This window comes from Capricornis sumatraensis, chromosome 4, assembly GCF_032405125.1.
Source record: "Capricornis sumatraensis isolate serow.1 chromosome 4, serow.2, whole genome shotgun sequence".
Classification (NCBI taxonomy): domain Eukaryota; kingdom Metazoa; phylum Chordata; class Mammalia; order Artiodactyla; family Bovidae; genus Capricornis; species Capricornis sumatraensis.
Genome location: NC_091072.1, coordinates 91,979,710 through 91,994,705, shown reverse-complemented (window position 1 = coordinate 91,994,705; position 14,996 = coordinate 91,979,710). Strand labels below are relative to the sequence as shown.

At 46.5% G+C, this 14,996-nt stretch overlaps 1 protein-coding gene across 1 annotated transcript in view; it reads left to right on the top strand.

Moving 5' to 3' along the window:
- Positions 1 to 14,996, top strand: part of IRAK3 (interleukin 1 receptor associated kinase 3) — a 40,377-nt gene that overhangs the window by 17,206 nt on the left and 8,175 nt on the right. The window contains exons 6-7 of the mRNA XM_068971774.1: positions 692 to 806; positions 1,625 to 1,743. Of these exons, the coding sequence (XP_068827875.1) occupies positions 692 to 806; positions 1,625 to 1,743 (234 nt within the window). The remainder of the gene's footprint in view (positions 1 to 691; positions 807 to 1,624; positions 1,744 to 14,996) is intronic.

Here is a 14,996-nt window from a genome sequence, read left to right as displayed (position 1 = left end):
GTAGCATTCAGTAAATGGATGAATGAAAACAGTCTTCCATACTCTTCTATTTTGGTGATTTTACTTGCACATGTATACCAAAAGCAATGAAATGGATCATTTCGGTTGCATTATATTTATTTATGTAACAAATAAGTTATATTGGGTTTCATGTTGATAAAAATAAGTTAATATTGAATATTGTTTTCTATATTATAAAGCTCCCAACACCCCACATCTTAAGAACTCTCATTTCTGAACATTTTTGTCCTATTTGGATATTAGTTATTATTTGTTAGAATGTGTGCATGTGTGTGTGGTGTCACTTCAGTCGTATCCAACTCTTTGCACTCAGTAGACCATAGCCCACCAGGCTCCTCTGTCCATAGGATTCTCCAGGCAAGAGTACTGGAGTGGGTTGCCATGCCCTCCTTCAGGGGGTCTTCCTGAACCCATGTCTCTTGTGTCTCCTGTACTGGCAAAAGGGTTCTTAATCACTAGCACCACCTGGGAAGCCCATTTGTTAGAATACTTTAAGCCAGTTTGGAAGGAAAACTGTCATGTGTCCAGTGAAATTCCCTCTCCCTTGGCCACATTTATATTCTGCTTTATGCTGGTTCCACAGCCCACCTTACCACCCCCCAAACAGAGTGTTGTTCATTTCCTATTTGAATAACCAGTTTGATAGATTTAAAAAATCTTTTGTTTCAAGGTTCCGTCATCCGAACATACTGGAGTTGGCTGCATATTTTACAGAGAGTGAGAAGTTTTGCCTGGTTTATCCATATATGAGAAATGGATCACTCTTTGACAGATTACAGTGTGTAGTAAGTCATATCCATCACTCTGCCTGATATTCTGACCCTCTAAGCCCTGGGGGAGCTGCTGAAACCTTTTGAGAAAACCAGGAAGCCAACATGTGTTCATGTGAGGGGATGCCAACAGTGGGTTTCCCAAGGAAGTAGAGGACTTCTCCATGAATTAATTTCTTACTTTTAGAAGGTTGCATAAATACCCGAATTGTTTTGTGTTGTGCAAAATGGTGGCCAAAAGAGTTGTTGGGTCCTCACTCCTCATTGGTACCATGTCTCAAATGAGTTTATGTCAATTACCATTATTTCTCAGGTGATTTTTATTTGCTTAACTTTATGCAAAGTACCATTCAATATGAAGGGTAGACATAAAAATGATATCTATATCACTTAAAAAGAAGGAGGTTGAATAAATGCCATGGTTTCTCTTATGATGTTTTTGAAAGATAAGTTAAAAAACGGATTCCAAATTTGCAAAATTGCAATTAAGATGAGAATAAAAACAGATTATTCTCAATTACCCACACTGTTGTGCCACAAATAAACTAAAAATCTTATACAATGAAATTTTAAGCATAGTTATCTTATTAGCCATATTTCAATTTATATGACATTAAAATTATTGGGTATTTTCATTGCCTATAAAGGGACCTAGAACCAGCATGGAAAACCCATCTTGAATTAAAAATAGGTTATGGTTAACTAAAATATTGATTCACTCACCTCTGCCCACTTTATCATTAGAGTTTATTCTGGCATACACCTAGGTAGTGAATACAAACATGGTTTTTACTCAGAAAATACAACGAAACCAACCACTGTTGTCTTTTCAGGGTAACACAGCCCCACTCTCTTGGCACATTCGAATCAGTGTATTAATAGGAGCATCTAAAGCCATCCAGTACTTGCACAACACGGAACTGTGCTCTGTCGTCTGTGGCAGTATATCCAGGTAAATTATCCCAGAGCTCTAGGTTACACCTGAGGGCTCCTTTTTCATCATCAGTGGTAAGTCAGACTTCACCCGATTTTCTGTCTGTAGTTTCCCTGATATATATCTGTATGTTAAGAATTCTCATGGAAGTACTTAAAATCTTAGCTTTTTAATGAAAACATGTCTATTGAATTTTAAAAGCTACATTTGTATTGCCAATGGAAGAGTTTATATTATTTTTAGGAATTATTGAGGAGCAGTATAGGATAGACAGTTTTGTGTGTTTTATTAATTACTCTGCATAGCAAACTGTGAAACAATCTGCTGTATTCATTGTACTTAAAAAACAAACAAACTGAAGTCTAAGAAAAGATTAAGTGGCTTATACAGGGATTCTTCACAAGATTAACAGTAGTGATCGGCAATGTAAGTTCTTTGTCCTTGAGTCTCCAGTGTCTTGCATTGCCACTGAGCCTGCTGCCTCCTAGCTGTAGATATTCCCCTTGACAAGCCAAGCAGCACTCCCAGTGTTCCTTCTTGATCCATGAGAAGATGAGAAACAACATCTTCCATCTTTTTCCCTCTTCAGCAGACATGAATCTTTCAGACAGAGAGTAGATGCCCTCCAAACCTCCACACTGTGAATTCTTCCTCTGTGCCCTTCATGATGGACTTATCCCCAAATAAATACACCTTTGCTGAATAGCAGGGAAGACTGGCTTTAAAAGGCTCTGCCTCTTCTGAGCCATCATCTAGCATCTTTGAGAAAGCTTTTAGTGTGCTTTCCAGTTGAGCAGAAGAGGAACTGATTGCTTACTTTGTTTTTCTGGTGAAGTGAGCTTCATATAAAAAGCCTCTAGATTTTACTTCATCCTGTGGCAAAGGTGGGCTGGGGACACAACCACTAGGTAGCTTCTCCTGTTGGGAAGATGAAACTGTTAGTCACTCAGTTGTGTCCCACTCTTTGTGAACCCAAGGTCTATAGCTTGGCAGGCTCCTCTGTCCATGGGATTTTCCAGGTAAGAATACTGGAGTGGGTAGCCATTCCCTTCTCCAGGGGATCTTCCTGGCCTAGGGAATGGACCTGGGTCTCCCACATTGCAGGCAGATTCTTTTATCATCTGAGCCACAAGGGAAGCCCCCACTTTCTCCTGCTGCAGTGTGGTAATTCATCAACTACCAGTGACTTTATAGAATCAACATAAAATTGGTGTACCCTCAGGGGACCTGGGACACAGATGGATAGTGAAAGTCTCAGAAGTCAGTGGAATCAACCACTGAGGTTGGTTCTGGTGGGCCAAGGTGGCCACCTGCAACCTAAAACAGTCCCTCTTCTACCCAGCTCGTAGCCCGCTCAGCACTATGAAAGTGAAAAGTGAAGTCACTTAGTCGTGTCCAACTCTTTGCAACACCATGGACACTAGGCTCCTCCGTCCATGGGATTTTCTAGGCAAGAGTACTGGAGTGGGTTGCCATTTCCTTCTCCAGGGAACTTCCCACCCCAGGGATCGGACCCAGGTCTCCCACATTATAGACAGATGTTTTCCATCTGAGCCACCACTTGATCTTAGCCAAAAAGCCAAGAAGCTCAGCACTATAGGTGCTCAAATATATGTTCAAACTGAGTTGCTGTTGTTCAATCATCAAGTCATGCCCAGCTCTTTGTGACCCCATGGACTGCAGCATGCCAGGCTTCTCTGTCCTTCTTCAGTTCAGTTTAGTTCAGTCACTCAGTCGTGTCCGACTCTGCAGTTGCAGCACATCAGGCCTCCCTGTTTATCACCAACTCCTGGAGTTCACTCAAACTCACCTTGCAAAGATCACCCAGAACTGATCTCCTTTAGAATGAATTGGTTGGATCTCCTTGCAGTCCAAGGGACTCTCAAGAGTCTTCTCCAACACCACAGTTCAAAAGCATCAATTCTTCGGCGCTCAGCTTTCTTCACAGTCCAACTCTCACATCCATACATGACTACTGGAAAAACCATAGCCTTGACTAGACAGACCTTAGTCGGCCAAATAATGTTTCTGCTTTTGAACATGCTATCTAGGTTGGTCATAACTTTTCTTCCAAGGAGTAAGTGTCTTTTAATTTCATGGCTGCAGTCACCATCTGCAGTGATTTTGGAGCCCAAAAAAATAAAGTCTGACACTGTTTCCACTGTTTCCCCATCTATTTGCCATGAAGTGATGGGACCGGATGCCATCATCTTTGTTTTCTGAATGTTGAGCTTTAAGCCAACTTTTTCACTCTCCTCTTTCACTTTCATCAAGAGGCTTTTTAGTTCCTCTTCACTTTCTGCCATAAGGGTGGTGTCATCTGCATATCTGAGGTGATTGATATTTCTCCCTGCAACCTTGATTCCAGCTTGTGCTTCTTCCAGCCCAGCGTTTCTCATGATGTACTCTGCATAGAAGTTAAATAAGCAGGGTGACAATATACAGCCTTGACATACTCCTTTTCCTATTTGGAACCAGTCTGTTGTTCCATGTCCAGTTCTAACTGTTGCTTCCTGACCTGCATATAGGTTTCTCTTACTGGGTAGGTAAATAAATAAGTGGAATTTCTTCTTTTGTTTTAATTTCTTCATTTGGTGCTTGATGGGAGAAGGGGATAGGGAAGTCCACTGATCGGAGCCCAAGGGAACATTAGGGTGCAGGACGCGGATTCGAGCTCTGCCTGAGTCACAGGGCTTCCCCAGGACACTGGGCGGGGAGATGTGCATGAGCTCTTCCAGCATTCCTCTCCCACTCTTAGGTCTAAGCACAGCCTGTGACCCCGACTGCTGCTTTCTCAGGGTTGGCTAGTGTCTTCAGGCAGTTCCCAGGAAGCAGGTGCAGTGGCAGAGAGGTGCCTGCAGGGGAATTTTTTGAGTGCTCTCAGGAAGAATAAGAGTAAGAGAGGAAGACAGAATTGGAGACTTGGAGTTGCTGAGCTGGGGTATTGTATTTATAGAAGAGGCCAGGAAGATCCCCTGGAGGAGGGCATGGCAGCCCACTTCAGTTATTTTGCCTGGGAAATCCCCTGGATAGAGGAGCCTGGTGGGCTACAGTCTGTGGGGTTGCAAAAGTAAGACACGACTGAGTGACTAAACCACCACCACTACCAGAGGTCTTGGCCGATGCCGTGGGGACTGCTGAATCTCGGATGGCCCTTAAAAGCTGTCCCTAGATGAGGCAAGGCACGGATTTTTGCACCCCTGTACCCTACCAGCCATGAGTGGGGCTGTACAGGGGGTGAGGCAACTCTCTTCTGCCACTGGTGGTTCCCAGGTTGGGGCTTAGCTGGGAGCCATCAGCAGCCACCCCTCCCTCACAGGGGGTGTGTGCCTTCCTGGATCCTAAGGGAGGGTTGGGCCCATGGCCCTGCAGCCACTACAGTTCAGAAGAGCTGGCTGGCTGGCATTCTGCAAAATGTCTCTAAATGATTTTCTTTCCTTTTTTTATTAAATTTTTATTTTTACTTTATTTTACTTTACAGTACTGTATTGGTTTTGCCATGCATTGACATGAATCTGCCACGGGTGTACATGGGTTCCCAATCCTGATCCCCCCTCCCACCTCCCACCCCATATCATCTCTCTGGATCATCCCCGTGCACCAGCCCCAAGCATCCTGTATCCTGTATCGAACATAAGAAAAGTTATGACCAACCTAGATACATATTCAAAAGCAGAGACATTACTTTGCTGACTAAGGTCCGTCTAGTCAAGGCTGTGGTTTTTCCAGTGATCATGTATGGATGTGAGAGTTGGACTGTGGAGAAGGCTGAGCGCGCCGAAGAATTGATGCTTTTGAACTGTGGTGTTGGAGAAGACTCTTGAGAGTCCCTTGGACTGCAAGGAGATCCAACCAGTCCATTCTGAAGGAGATCAGCCCTGGGATTTCTTTGGAAGGAATGATGCTGAAGCTGAAACTCCAGTACTTTGGCCACCTCATGAGAAGAGTTGACTCATTGGAAAAGACTCTGATGCTGGGAGGGATTGGGGGCAGGAGGAGAAGGGGACGACAGAGGATGAGATGGCTGGATGGCATCACTGACTCGATGGACGTGAGTCTGAGTGAACTCCGGGAGTTGGTGATGGACAGGGAGGCCTGGCGTGCTGCGATTCATTGGGTTGCAAAGAGTTGGACACGACTGAGCGACTGAACTGAACTGACTGATACATGCTTCAGTGCCATTCTCCCACATCATCCCACCCTCTCCCTCTCCCTCAGAGTCCAAAAGTCTGTTCTATACACCTGTGTCTCTTTTGCTGTCTTGCATTTCTTCCCATCCTTTCCTCTTGGTTCAGTATCCACAATTGTTTAAATCAGACAGATCTGTTTTAAGAAGCCGACTTTTCACTTAAAAGTTGATTCTGACCCAATTGCTTGCCTCTTTTAAGTCTCAGCTTGTTTCCTCTACAAATGCTAATGAAGGAGCCTGGCTGACTCAGTCAGTAGAGCATGAAACTCTTAATCTCAGGGTTGTGGGTTTGAGCCCCACATTGGGCAATCTCTTTTCTTGGGCTTCCCTGCTAGCTCAGTGGTAAAGAATCCTCCTTCAGTGCAGAGACTTAAGAGATCCAGGTTCGATCCCTGAGTTGGGAAGATCCCCTGGAGGTGGGCATGGCAACTCACTCCAGTATTCTTGCCAGGAGAATTCCACAGACAGAGGAGCCGGGTGGGCTACAGTCCAGAGGGTCACAAAGAGTCAAACATGACTGAGCATAGGAACTTCTCCCTCTTAAGGTTAAGTGGCATAAAGTGTACATGGTGCTTAGCAAAGAGGATGCACTCACTAAATGCTAGCTAGCTCCTGTGACAGTAGTCAGGAAGTGGTAGGAGTAGCAGAGGCTGAGATGTGATGGCCAGCCAGCTTTTTTACTTCTCACTCTTTCACTTCTTGTCTTAGTCCATTTGGACTACTCTGACAGAAATACTATAAACTGAGTGGCTTATAAGCGTTACATGTTTGTTTCTCACAGCTCCAGAGGCTGGGAAGTCCAAGACCATGGCACTGGCCAGTTCTCTCTCCCAGGCAAGCTCCCTTTCTGGTTCACAGGTGCTATCTTTTCTCTGGTGGAAGGTGTGAGGGGTCACTCTGGAGTCTCTTTTATGAGAGCACTAATCCCATCCATGAGCGGAGCCCTTATGCCCTAATCACCTTCCAAAGGCCCAACATCCTAACCCCATTACAATGGGAGTTAGGATTTCAATATATGAATTTCGGGGGACACAAGCTGGAATCAAGATTGCCTGGAGAAACATCAACAACCTGAGATTTGCAGATGATACCACTCTAATGGCAGAAAGCAAAGAGGAACTAAAGACCTCTTGATGAGGGTGAAGGAGGAGGGTGAAAAAGCTGGCTTAAAACCCAGCATTAAAAAAACTAAGATCATGGCATCTGGTCCCATCACTTCATGGCAAATAGATGGGGAAACAATGGAAACAGTGAGAGACTTTATTTTCTTGGGGGTCCAGAATCACTGCAGATGGTGGCTGCAGTCGTGAAATTAAAAGATGCTTACTTCTTGGAAAGAAAGCTATGACAAACCTAGACAGTGTAATGAAAAGCAAAGACATCACTTTGCCGACATAAGTCCATATGGTCAAAGCTATGGTCTTTCCAGTAGTTATGTATAGATGTGAGAGTTTGACCATAAAGAAGGCTGAGCACTGAAGAATCGATGCTCTTGAACTGTGGTGTTGGAGAAGACTCTTGAGAGTCCCTTGAACTGCAAGGAGATCAAACTGGTCAATCCTAAATGACATTGACCCTGAATATTGATTGGAAGGACTGATGGTGAAGCTGATGCTTCAGTACTTTGACCACCTGATGCAAAGAGCCAACTCATTAGAAAAGACCCTGATGCTGGGAAAGATTGAAGGCAGAAGCAGAGGGCAACAGAGGATGAAATGGTTGGATGGCATCACTGATTCAATGGACATGAACTTGGGCAAACTCCGGTTGATGGTGAGGGACAGGGAGGCCTGGCATGCTGCAGTTCATGGGGTTGCAAAGAGTTGGACATGACTTGGCGACTGAACAACAACAAGCATTCAGCCCATAGCACTTACCTCTATCATCAATTTATTGTGTTTGAAAATTGGACCCACAAACTAGCTCTATTTTAATAAAAATCATTTCTGTATTAGCATATGTTTATCGAACATTTTGAAAATCACCTTCCTTTTAGTTCACAAATACTTATGGAACATCTGCCATGTGCAAAGCATTGATTTACACCGCAGTGGGGGAAAACATTGATAATCAGTCTTGAACTGGAAGCTTCAACCTGGTGATCAGATAAGATAATAAAAACACAGAGAATATAATACATGGTATGACACTAAATATGCCCAATATGTGTTTGGTCTGAGAAGGTTAATGCTAATTAGATAGTTCTAAGCCAGCTCTTATGACAGTGGGTTGGTTGAAGGAAGGGACAAGAATATTCCTGGTGGAAGGCAGTAATTTGTTCAGGGGACCAGAGTGAAGAATTGCAGGGTATATAATGAAAGCAAGAAGGGTTGGTTGGAGAAAAGAGGAAGAGATTGGAGAATAAGGAAAGAAGAGTGGATAAAAATAAGGAAGTGATGGGCTGAGGGTTGGATGATACTTTGAACACTTAACTAGGTGGACAACATGGGTTTGATAAGCCAGGCTCTTACAATGGACTCTGAGGCTTCTTCTCTCTGGGATCTAAATGGGAATAGAAAGTTTCTGGAGTTTCTTAGGTGGTATCACAGTTTAAAAGGAGGCTGTTTCTTCCAGAATAGTATCTCAGATATTTGTCTAGATGTGCCAAGCTCTGTGTGTGTGTGTGTGTGTGTGCGTGCGCGCGCGCGCAATCGCACGCACTCAGTCATTTCAGTTGTGTCTCTTTATGACCCCGTGGACAGTAACCCACCCGGCTCTTCTGTCCATGGGATTTTTCCCTGCAAGAATACTGGAATGAGTTGCCATGCCCTCCTCCAGGGCCTCTTCCCCACCCAGAGACTGAACCCACGTCTCCTGCATTGCTGGCAGATACTTTACCACTGAGCCACCAGGGAAGCCATGCCAAGCTATAATATCACTTAAATAACACTGTTAGACAGAATGCCTACCAGGTAATATAGATTTGAGTACCAAAAGAGATCTGATCAGAGAAGGGGAGAATTTCATGGATGGGCAGGATTTGAACTGGAAATGCAGCTGGCAGTGTATTTTATTTTATATTTTTGTTGGTAAAGGGGCTGATGCTGATTGTTTCCTTTCTGGGTTTTCCAAAGGGTTTGAGGACTCAAACATAACCATCTTTAGATTACACCCACCCAGGCATGTGTCAAGGTGTGGAGTGTGGAGGCTATGGGCACTGATGTGAGAACTGGTTTCACAAAGGCTCGTCAGTATGTCCCTCTCTGTTCCAGGGCCAGTCAGCCCCCTCCACAGCCTCTGACCTCTAGGCCTTTCTGCCGAGCCTGCCAGGGAAGATGTTAATGAGTGCCAACTATAACAGTTGACTTTTCCTCTTTTCTTTGGTGATGTGCACACCTGTTCTTTAGAAACTGGAATGAGACCAGCTCATTTCATTCAGGGCACTGAACATCTGTCAGATGGTAATGCATTCAGTTCCCAGCAGTCCTGGCCAAACGTGAATTGGCTGAGCTGGATGACCCTCCTGAATTTCTTAAATGAATCCATCACTTGGCTCTAATCTTGGGCCTCCCTGATTCTCAGTCCCTCTGTGTATAGCCATGTGCTTTCAGGAAGGTCTGAAATCCCTGCTTTTCTGACTTCATCATATTCATTTTCTCATTCTTAGCAAGGAAAGGCAGCTTCTAGGACAGATGTCGTTTTCTTGTACAGCCTACTGGCTCAACAAAGGACATCTCAAACTGTGTTAAACAGTGACCTTTTCTGTGGGTAAGTCTGGGCTCTGTTTTTGTTGAAGTGAGACATGGAAAATATTGTTACCTTTGTTTTCTTTTCTGTATTTGGGCCTCAGACCAATGAGTCACAGAAGAGTTACCATACATCATTTGACATTTTACACATTGCTTTTAATCGTAAGAAGTAACATACAGTATATATAAAGTGACAGTAAGTGAAAAAAGACACATTGAAATAGTAAACAATATACAATTATAACTTTGTAACATTACAAATTCAGGAATTAAAAGAAAGTGAAACGGACCAAAATATAAATAAAACTTCATTAGATGGAGAGACCGTGGCTTTTCATTTAATGGCTTAGTTTTTTATTTTACTTCTATTTGATGTAAATTCTTATTTAAGGATTACATCTTCTTTTATAATAGAAATAAAATTTATTAGGGAAAAAAATAACAGCATCAGACCTTTTTATATCAAACCGGGGAATCAGAAATTTCAAGGAGTCTTTAGTTAGTTAGTGGATAATATCCCAAAGTTTCATTTTAGTCACTCTATCTACAGAGAAGCTTGATAATCTCATACTTTGGTGGTTTTAAAATAGTTTGAAAATGAAGATTGTAAGGAAGATCATCCTTCAGCAGCCTGGTGCCCAAGGTGTGAGCAGCACCTTTTGTCTGAGCAAAATGAAATGCCGTCACTGGGGATGACCTGGGAAGAGCACCAGAAATCTCTGTTCCCGCCGAGGTCCTGCCTCCCTCTCTTAGACCATGGTTTCCTCACTTGTGCATCAGAGCCAGCCGAGATCATCTCAAGCTGGACCTCTTCTTGATTTCAAATTCCGTACAACTACACCTGCTTGGTTTTGCCCCATGCTCTAAGACTCACAAATCTAGGGGTTATTGCAGGAGAAGGACGTGACCCCATGTTTTTGTAAATCTTGACCAAGCCTTACTTACCCAGGCCAACTTGGAGCAAGGATGCGCTCAGACAGGTTTCAGGAGGCACCTTCTGACACCTGCTCATCCTGGAGCAGGTCAGGCAAAGTCCTGACACGCCCGTTCTCCAGAAACATCCCCAGTCCTGCCCCTGTCCTGCCCCCCATCCTGCCCCTGCCCTGCCCTGTCCTCCCCCTGCCCTGCCCCTGCCCTGCCCCTGTCCTGCCCCCTGTCCTGCCCCTGTCCTGCCCCCTGTCCTGCCCCTGTCCTGCCCCCCGTCCTGCCCCTGTCCTGCCCCTGTCCTGCCCCTGTCCTGCCCCTGCCCTGCCCCTGTCCTGCCCCTGTCCTGCCTCTGCCCTGCCCCTGTCCTGCCCCTGCCCTGCCCCTGTGCTGCCCCCTGTCCTGCCCCTGTCCTGCCCCTGCCCTGCCCCCTGTCCTGCCCCTGTCCTGCCCCTGTCCTGCCCCTGCCCTGCCCCTGCCCTGCCCCTGCCCTGCCCCCTGCCCTGCCCCTGCCCTGCCCCTGTCCTGCCCCTGTCCTGCCCCCCGTCCTGCCCCTGTCCTGCCCCTGTCCTGCCCCTGTCCTGCCCCTGCCCTGCCCCTGTCCTGCCCCTGCCCTGCCCCTGTCCTGCCCCTGTCCTGACCCAGTCCTGCCCCTGCCCTGCCCCAGTCCTGCCCCTGTCCTGCCCCTGTCCTGCCCCTGTCCTGCCCCTGTCCTGCCCCTGTCCTGCCCCAGTCCTGACCCAGTCCTGCCCCTGTCCTGACCCAGTCCTGACCCAGTCCTGCCCCTGTCCTGCCCTGTCCTGCCCCTGCCCTGCCCCTGTCCTGCCCCTGTCCTGCCCCTGCCCTGCCCCTGCCCTGCCCCTGCCCTGCCCCCTGTCCTGCCCCTGCCCTGCCCCAGTCCTGCCCTGCCCTGCCCCTCCCCTGCCCCCTGTCCTGCCCCTGTCCTGCCCCTGTCCTGCCCCAGTCCTGACCCAGTCCTGCCCCTGTCCTGCCCTGTCCTGCCCCTGCCCTGCCCCTGCCCTGCCCCTGCCCTGCCCCCTGTCCTGCCCCTGCCCTGCCCCAGTCCTGCCCTGCCCTGCCCCTGCCCTGCCCCCTGTCCTGCCCCTGTCCTGCCCCTGTCCTGCCCCAGTCCTGACCCAGTCCTGCCCCTGTCCTGCCCTGTCCTGCCCCTGCCCTGCCCCTGCCCTGCCCCTGCCCTGCCCCTGCCCTGCCCCCTGTCCTGCCCCTGCCCTGCCCCAGTCCTGCCCTGCCCTGCCCCTGCCCTGCCCCCTGTCCTGCCCCTGTCCTGCCCCTGTCCTGCCCTGCCCTGCCCCTGCCCTGCCCCCTGTCCTGCCCCAGTCCTGCCCCTGTCCTGCCCCCTCTCCAGCAGCCACCCCAGTGACCTCATTGCTGCTCCCGTCTCTTGTCACTGGTTGAGGGTGTGGCCTTCGGATTCTGCCAGATCTGAGTACAAAGGCCAGCTTTACCACTTTCCAGCTGTGTGATCTTGGGTAAATCAGTTCCTTGGGGCACAGTCTCCTTGTCTGGAACTGGAACCTCTGCTCTTCTTCCCAGGGCTGTGAGGATGAAATGAGCTCATTTCTGTGAAGCACAGCCCAGGAGTTGGCAGTAAGTATAGTTCTTCTCACCTAATGGAGACTCGGGTATCTCATCTGACCTGTCCTTGGACCCTGGCACAGCACCTTGTTAGAGCTCTTTTTGGGTGCAGCTCTGATTGTTAGAACTTCCTCCGTATTAGACAGGAAGGGGCGGGGCATTATACCAGAAGGGGCGGGGTTAGGGTTAGGGTGAGTCTTCCAGTGACTCACCCATTTGCCATTGTTTTGGCACTAGAATTACCTACCTACAGCTAAAAGAAAGAAGAGAGAAAATTCACTTCATTTCTGCCTTATAATCAACAGTTTCTTAATCTTTTATGAGTAGCTGAATAAAAAGATGTTTTTTTTTTGTTAACTACAAGTTGAAAGTGCACTGAGCAGAGAGGTAGGAGCCCTAGGCTTTAGCATAAGCTATTTTGCATAGAATGGGTGATTTCAACCAGCTGGGCCTCATTTGCCTCATCTGAAAAAAAAAAGCAATTGTGCTTATAGAAGTGATGACAAATCAGTTTTGTCTCACATTCCATCTTGGATTGGTTGGTAATGAGTTCCCATGGGCAGAGTTGAAAGGGAATCTGGGGTGGGTACTTTCTGAAGTCAATTAGTGATGTCTGCCAAGAATATGAGAGGATGTCTTGGCAGCGTTTGGGCCACATATTTGCCATATGCCGAGTGGTCCAAGGCTATGTATGGTTTCAGATTCTCTTCATTTACAAACTGATTATATCATCAGATGTTTATTTAGTATCTTCTATAGATTCAGCATTATGCTTATGCAAACGGAAGCTGGCCTCTGGGAGTGCCACGTGAAAGAGTACAGGCTGTACAGTAGGAACTTGGAGAAAAGGGCCACTGGAATTCAGATTAGTGAAAACTTTCTGGAGAGAATTAATCAAGCTGCATAGAGGAATTGGATAACAGTAAGTGGGAGGGAAGTACTTTCCAGGTAAGGGGAACACAAAGAAAGCCCCTCGTACAGCAGTAACCACAGTCTACTTGGGGCTTCCAAGGAGGTGCTAGTGGTCAAGAACCTGCCTGCCTGCCATTGCAGGAGACCCTGGTTCGATTCCTGGGTTGAGAAGTTCCCCTGGAGAAAGGATAGCCTACCCACCCCAGTATTCTTGGGCTTCCCTGCTGGTGACTCAGACGGTAAAGAATCTGTCAGCAATGCAGGAGACCTGGGTTCGATCCTTGGGCTGGGAATAGGCAACCCCCTCAAGTATTCTTGCCTGCCTGGAGAATCCCCACGGACAGGAGCCTGGGGGCTACAGTCCATAGGGTCGCACAGAGTCAGACATGACTGAAGCAACTTAGCAAGCACATATGCATCCTGACCGCAGTGATAAGTGTTAGCACATTCCTTGTGACTGATAGGCTGCAGAGACATATTAGGGAACTCAGTGAAAGCCAGAGGACTGAGTTTACACATCATTGGTGTTATCATTGGTTTGACTGAGAAGAAAGCTGAGATTTACAGAGGTTAGTAACCTGCCTTGGTCACATGCTGATAGATGGAGGAGAGGAGATGGGGTTCCATGCTTGTGTGGGTCGAACAGCATGCTCATATTAGGTCATTAAGCCGAGACTCCTGGGAGCATGTTGGTTTCAACAGCAGAGACAGGGAAATGGGGCAGAAGAGGAGAAGGTAATTAGCATGTGCAAATTTGGAAACGTGGATTGTTGGGCTTCTAGTGAGAACTGCTACAGGCAGCAGACTTTGCAGGGGGTGGGGAGGTAAGGCCTGGTGGTCTGCATCTGGAATCTTCACCTTGTGCAAGCAGAGAGTAAACAGTCTTCGAAGGAAGACCCTATCAGGGACACAGCCACAGAACACCCAAGGAGGAAGCCAAGCCCACATTTCAAAGCTATTTTCAAGAAGTCTGCTGGTTTAGTTAGCCCAAAAATGTCTTAGTAACTTGAACTCTTCAAAAAGAGCATGTTATAAAAACAAAATTCATTTCCAGATGGTGGAATTTGAGGAGGAAAAGGATTTAAAGAAAAGAATCTTGAAGAGTTGAAGTCTTTATTCTTGGCAAAAGACGCTCACATTTTTATTGGGGGAAACAAAGATGTTTTTGAATTACGGGATCACATAAAAGCATCTGAAAGCAGTAAACCTTCTTGTTATTTCCATCGTATCCCTCAGCGAGCTTAATTGTTTTCACATTTATGAACGATTTTAAATTGAAATGCGTTTTATCCCTGGCATTTTTCATCCCAGACATTCATTCTTGTTCATGTTGCCAAAGCGAGGTAATCTTGGGGAACATTTCTAATGTTTCCTACAAGATCATTTTGTCTTATGCTATGGCCGTGGGTCTCCTGCCAAGTGAAACAAACTCTCTTACTAGGGAGGTGGTCTCAGAAAAAAAAGGAAGGAAGTGGCCATTTGCTTAAAAATGAATTTTTTTAAAAAATGGAAATTGATCAGAAATGTATGGGCGTAGTAAGTGCATGGGGAATTTCCTTTGTGAGGGAATAGAAAGACTGAGTGGTTGGAAAGGGGATGGGATACCGCAGAGGGACTCCTTCCTGTGACCATGTCACCCTTGCCAGAGGACCCAAGCTCCTGCCTTCACTCCCAAGACCTGATGTGTGTGGTGAGGCTGCTGGGCTCCAGCTCAGTGTTTAGCAGGGATAGAAAGCCTGCAGGGAATGCAAATGTTTATTTGACTGGTGGTTTAATTAACCATCAGTCTCCTCCCTCTCCATTTTCCCCTACCCTGCAAGAAAACTACTTTTGTTTTTCAAAAACATTTTAGATATAGTAATTCTTTTCCTTAGTTTTTTTTTTTTTTTCTATTTTCCTGCTAGTGCCTGCCTTCTTCTAAAATATCCATATATGTTCATTTTTTTTCCTAAGGGATGCCA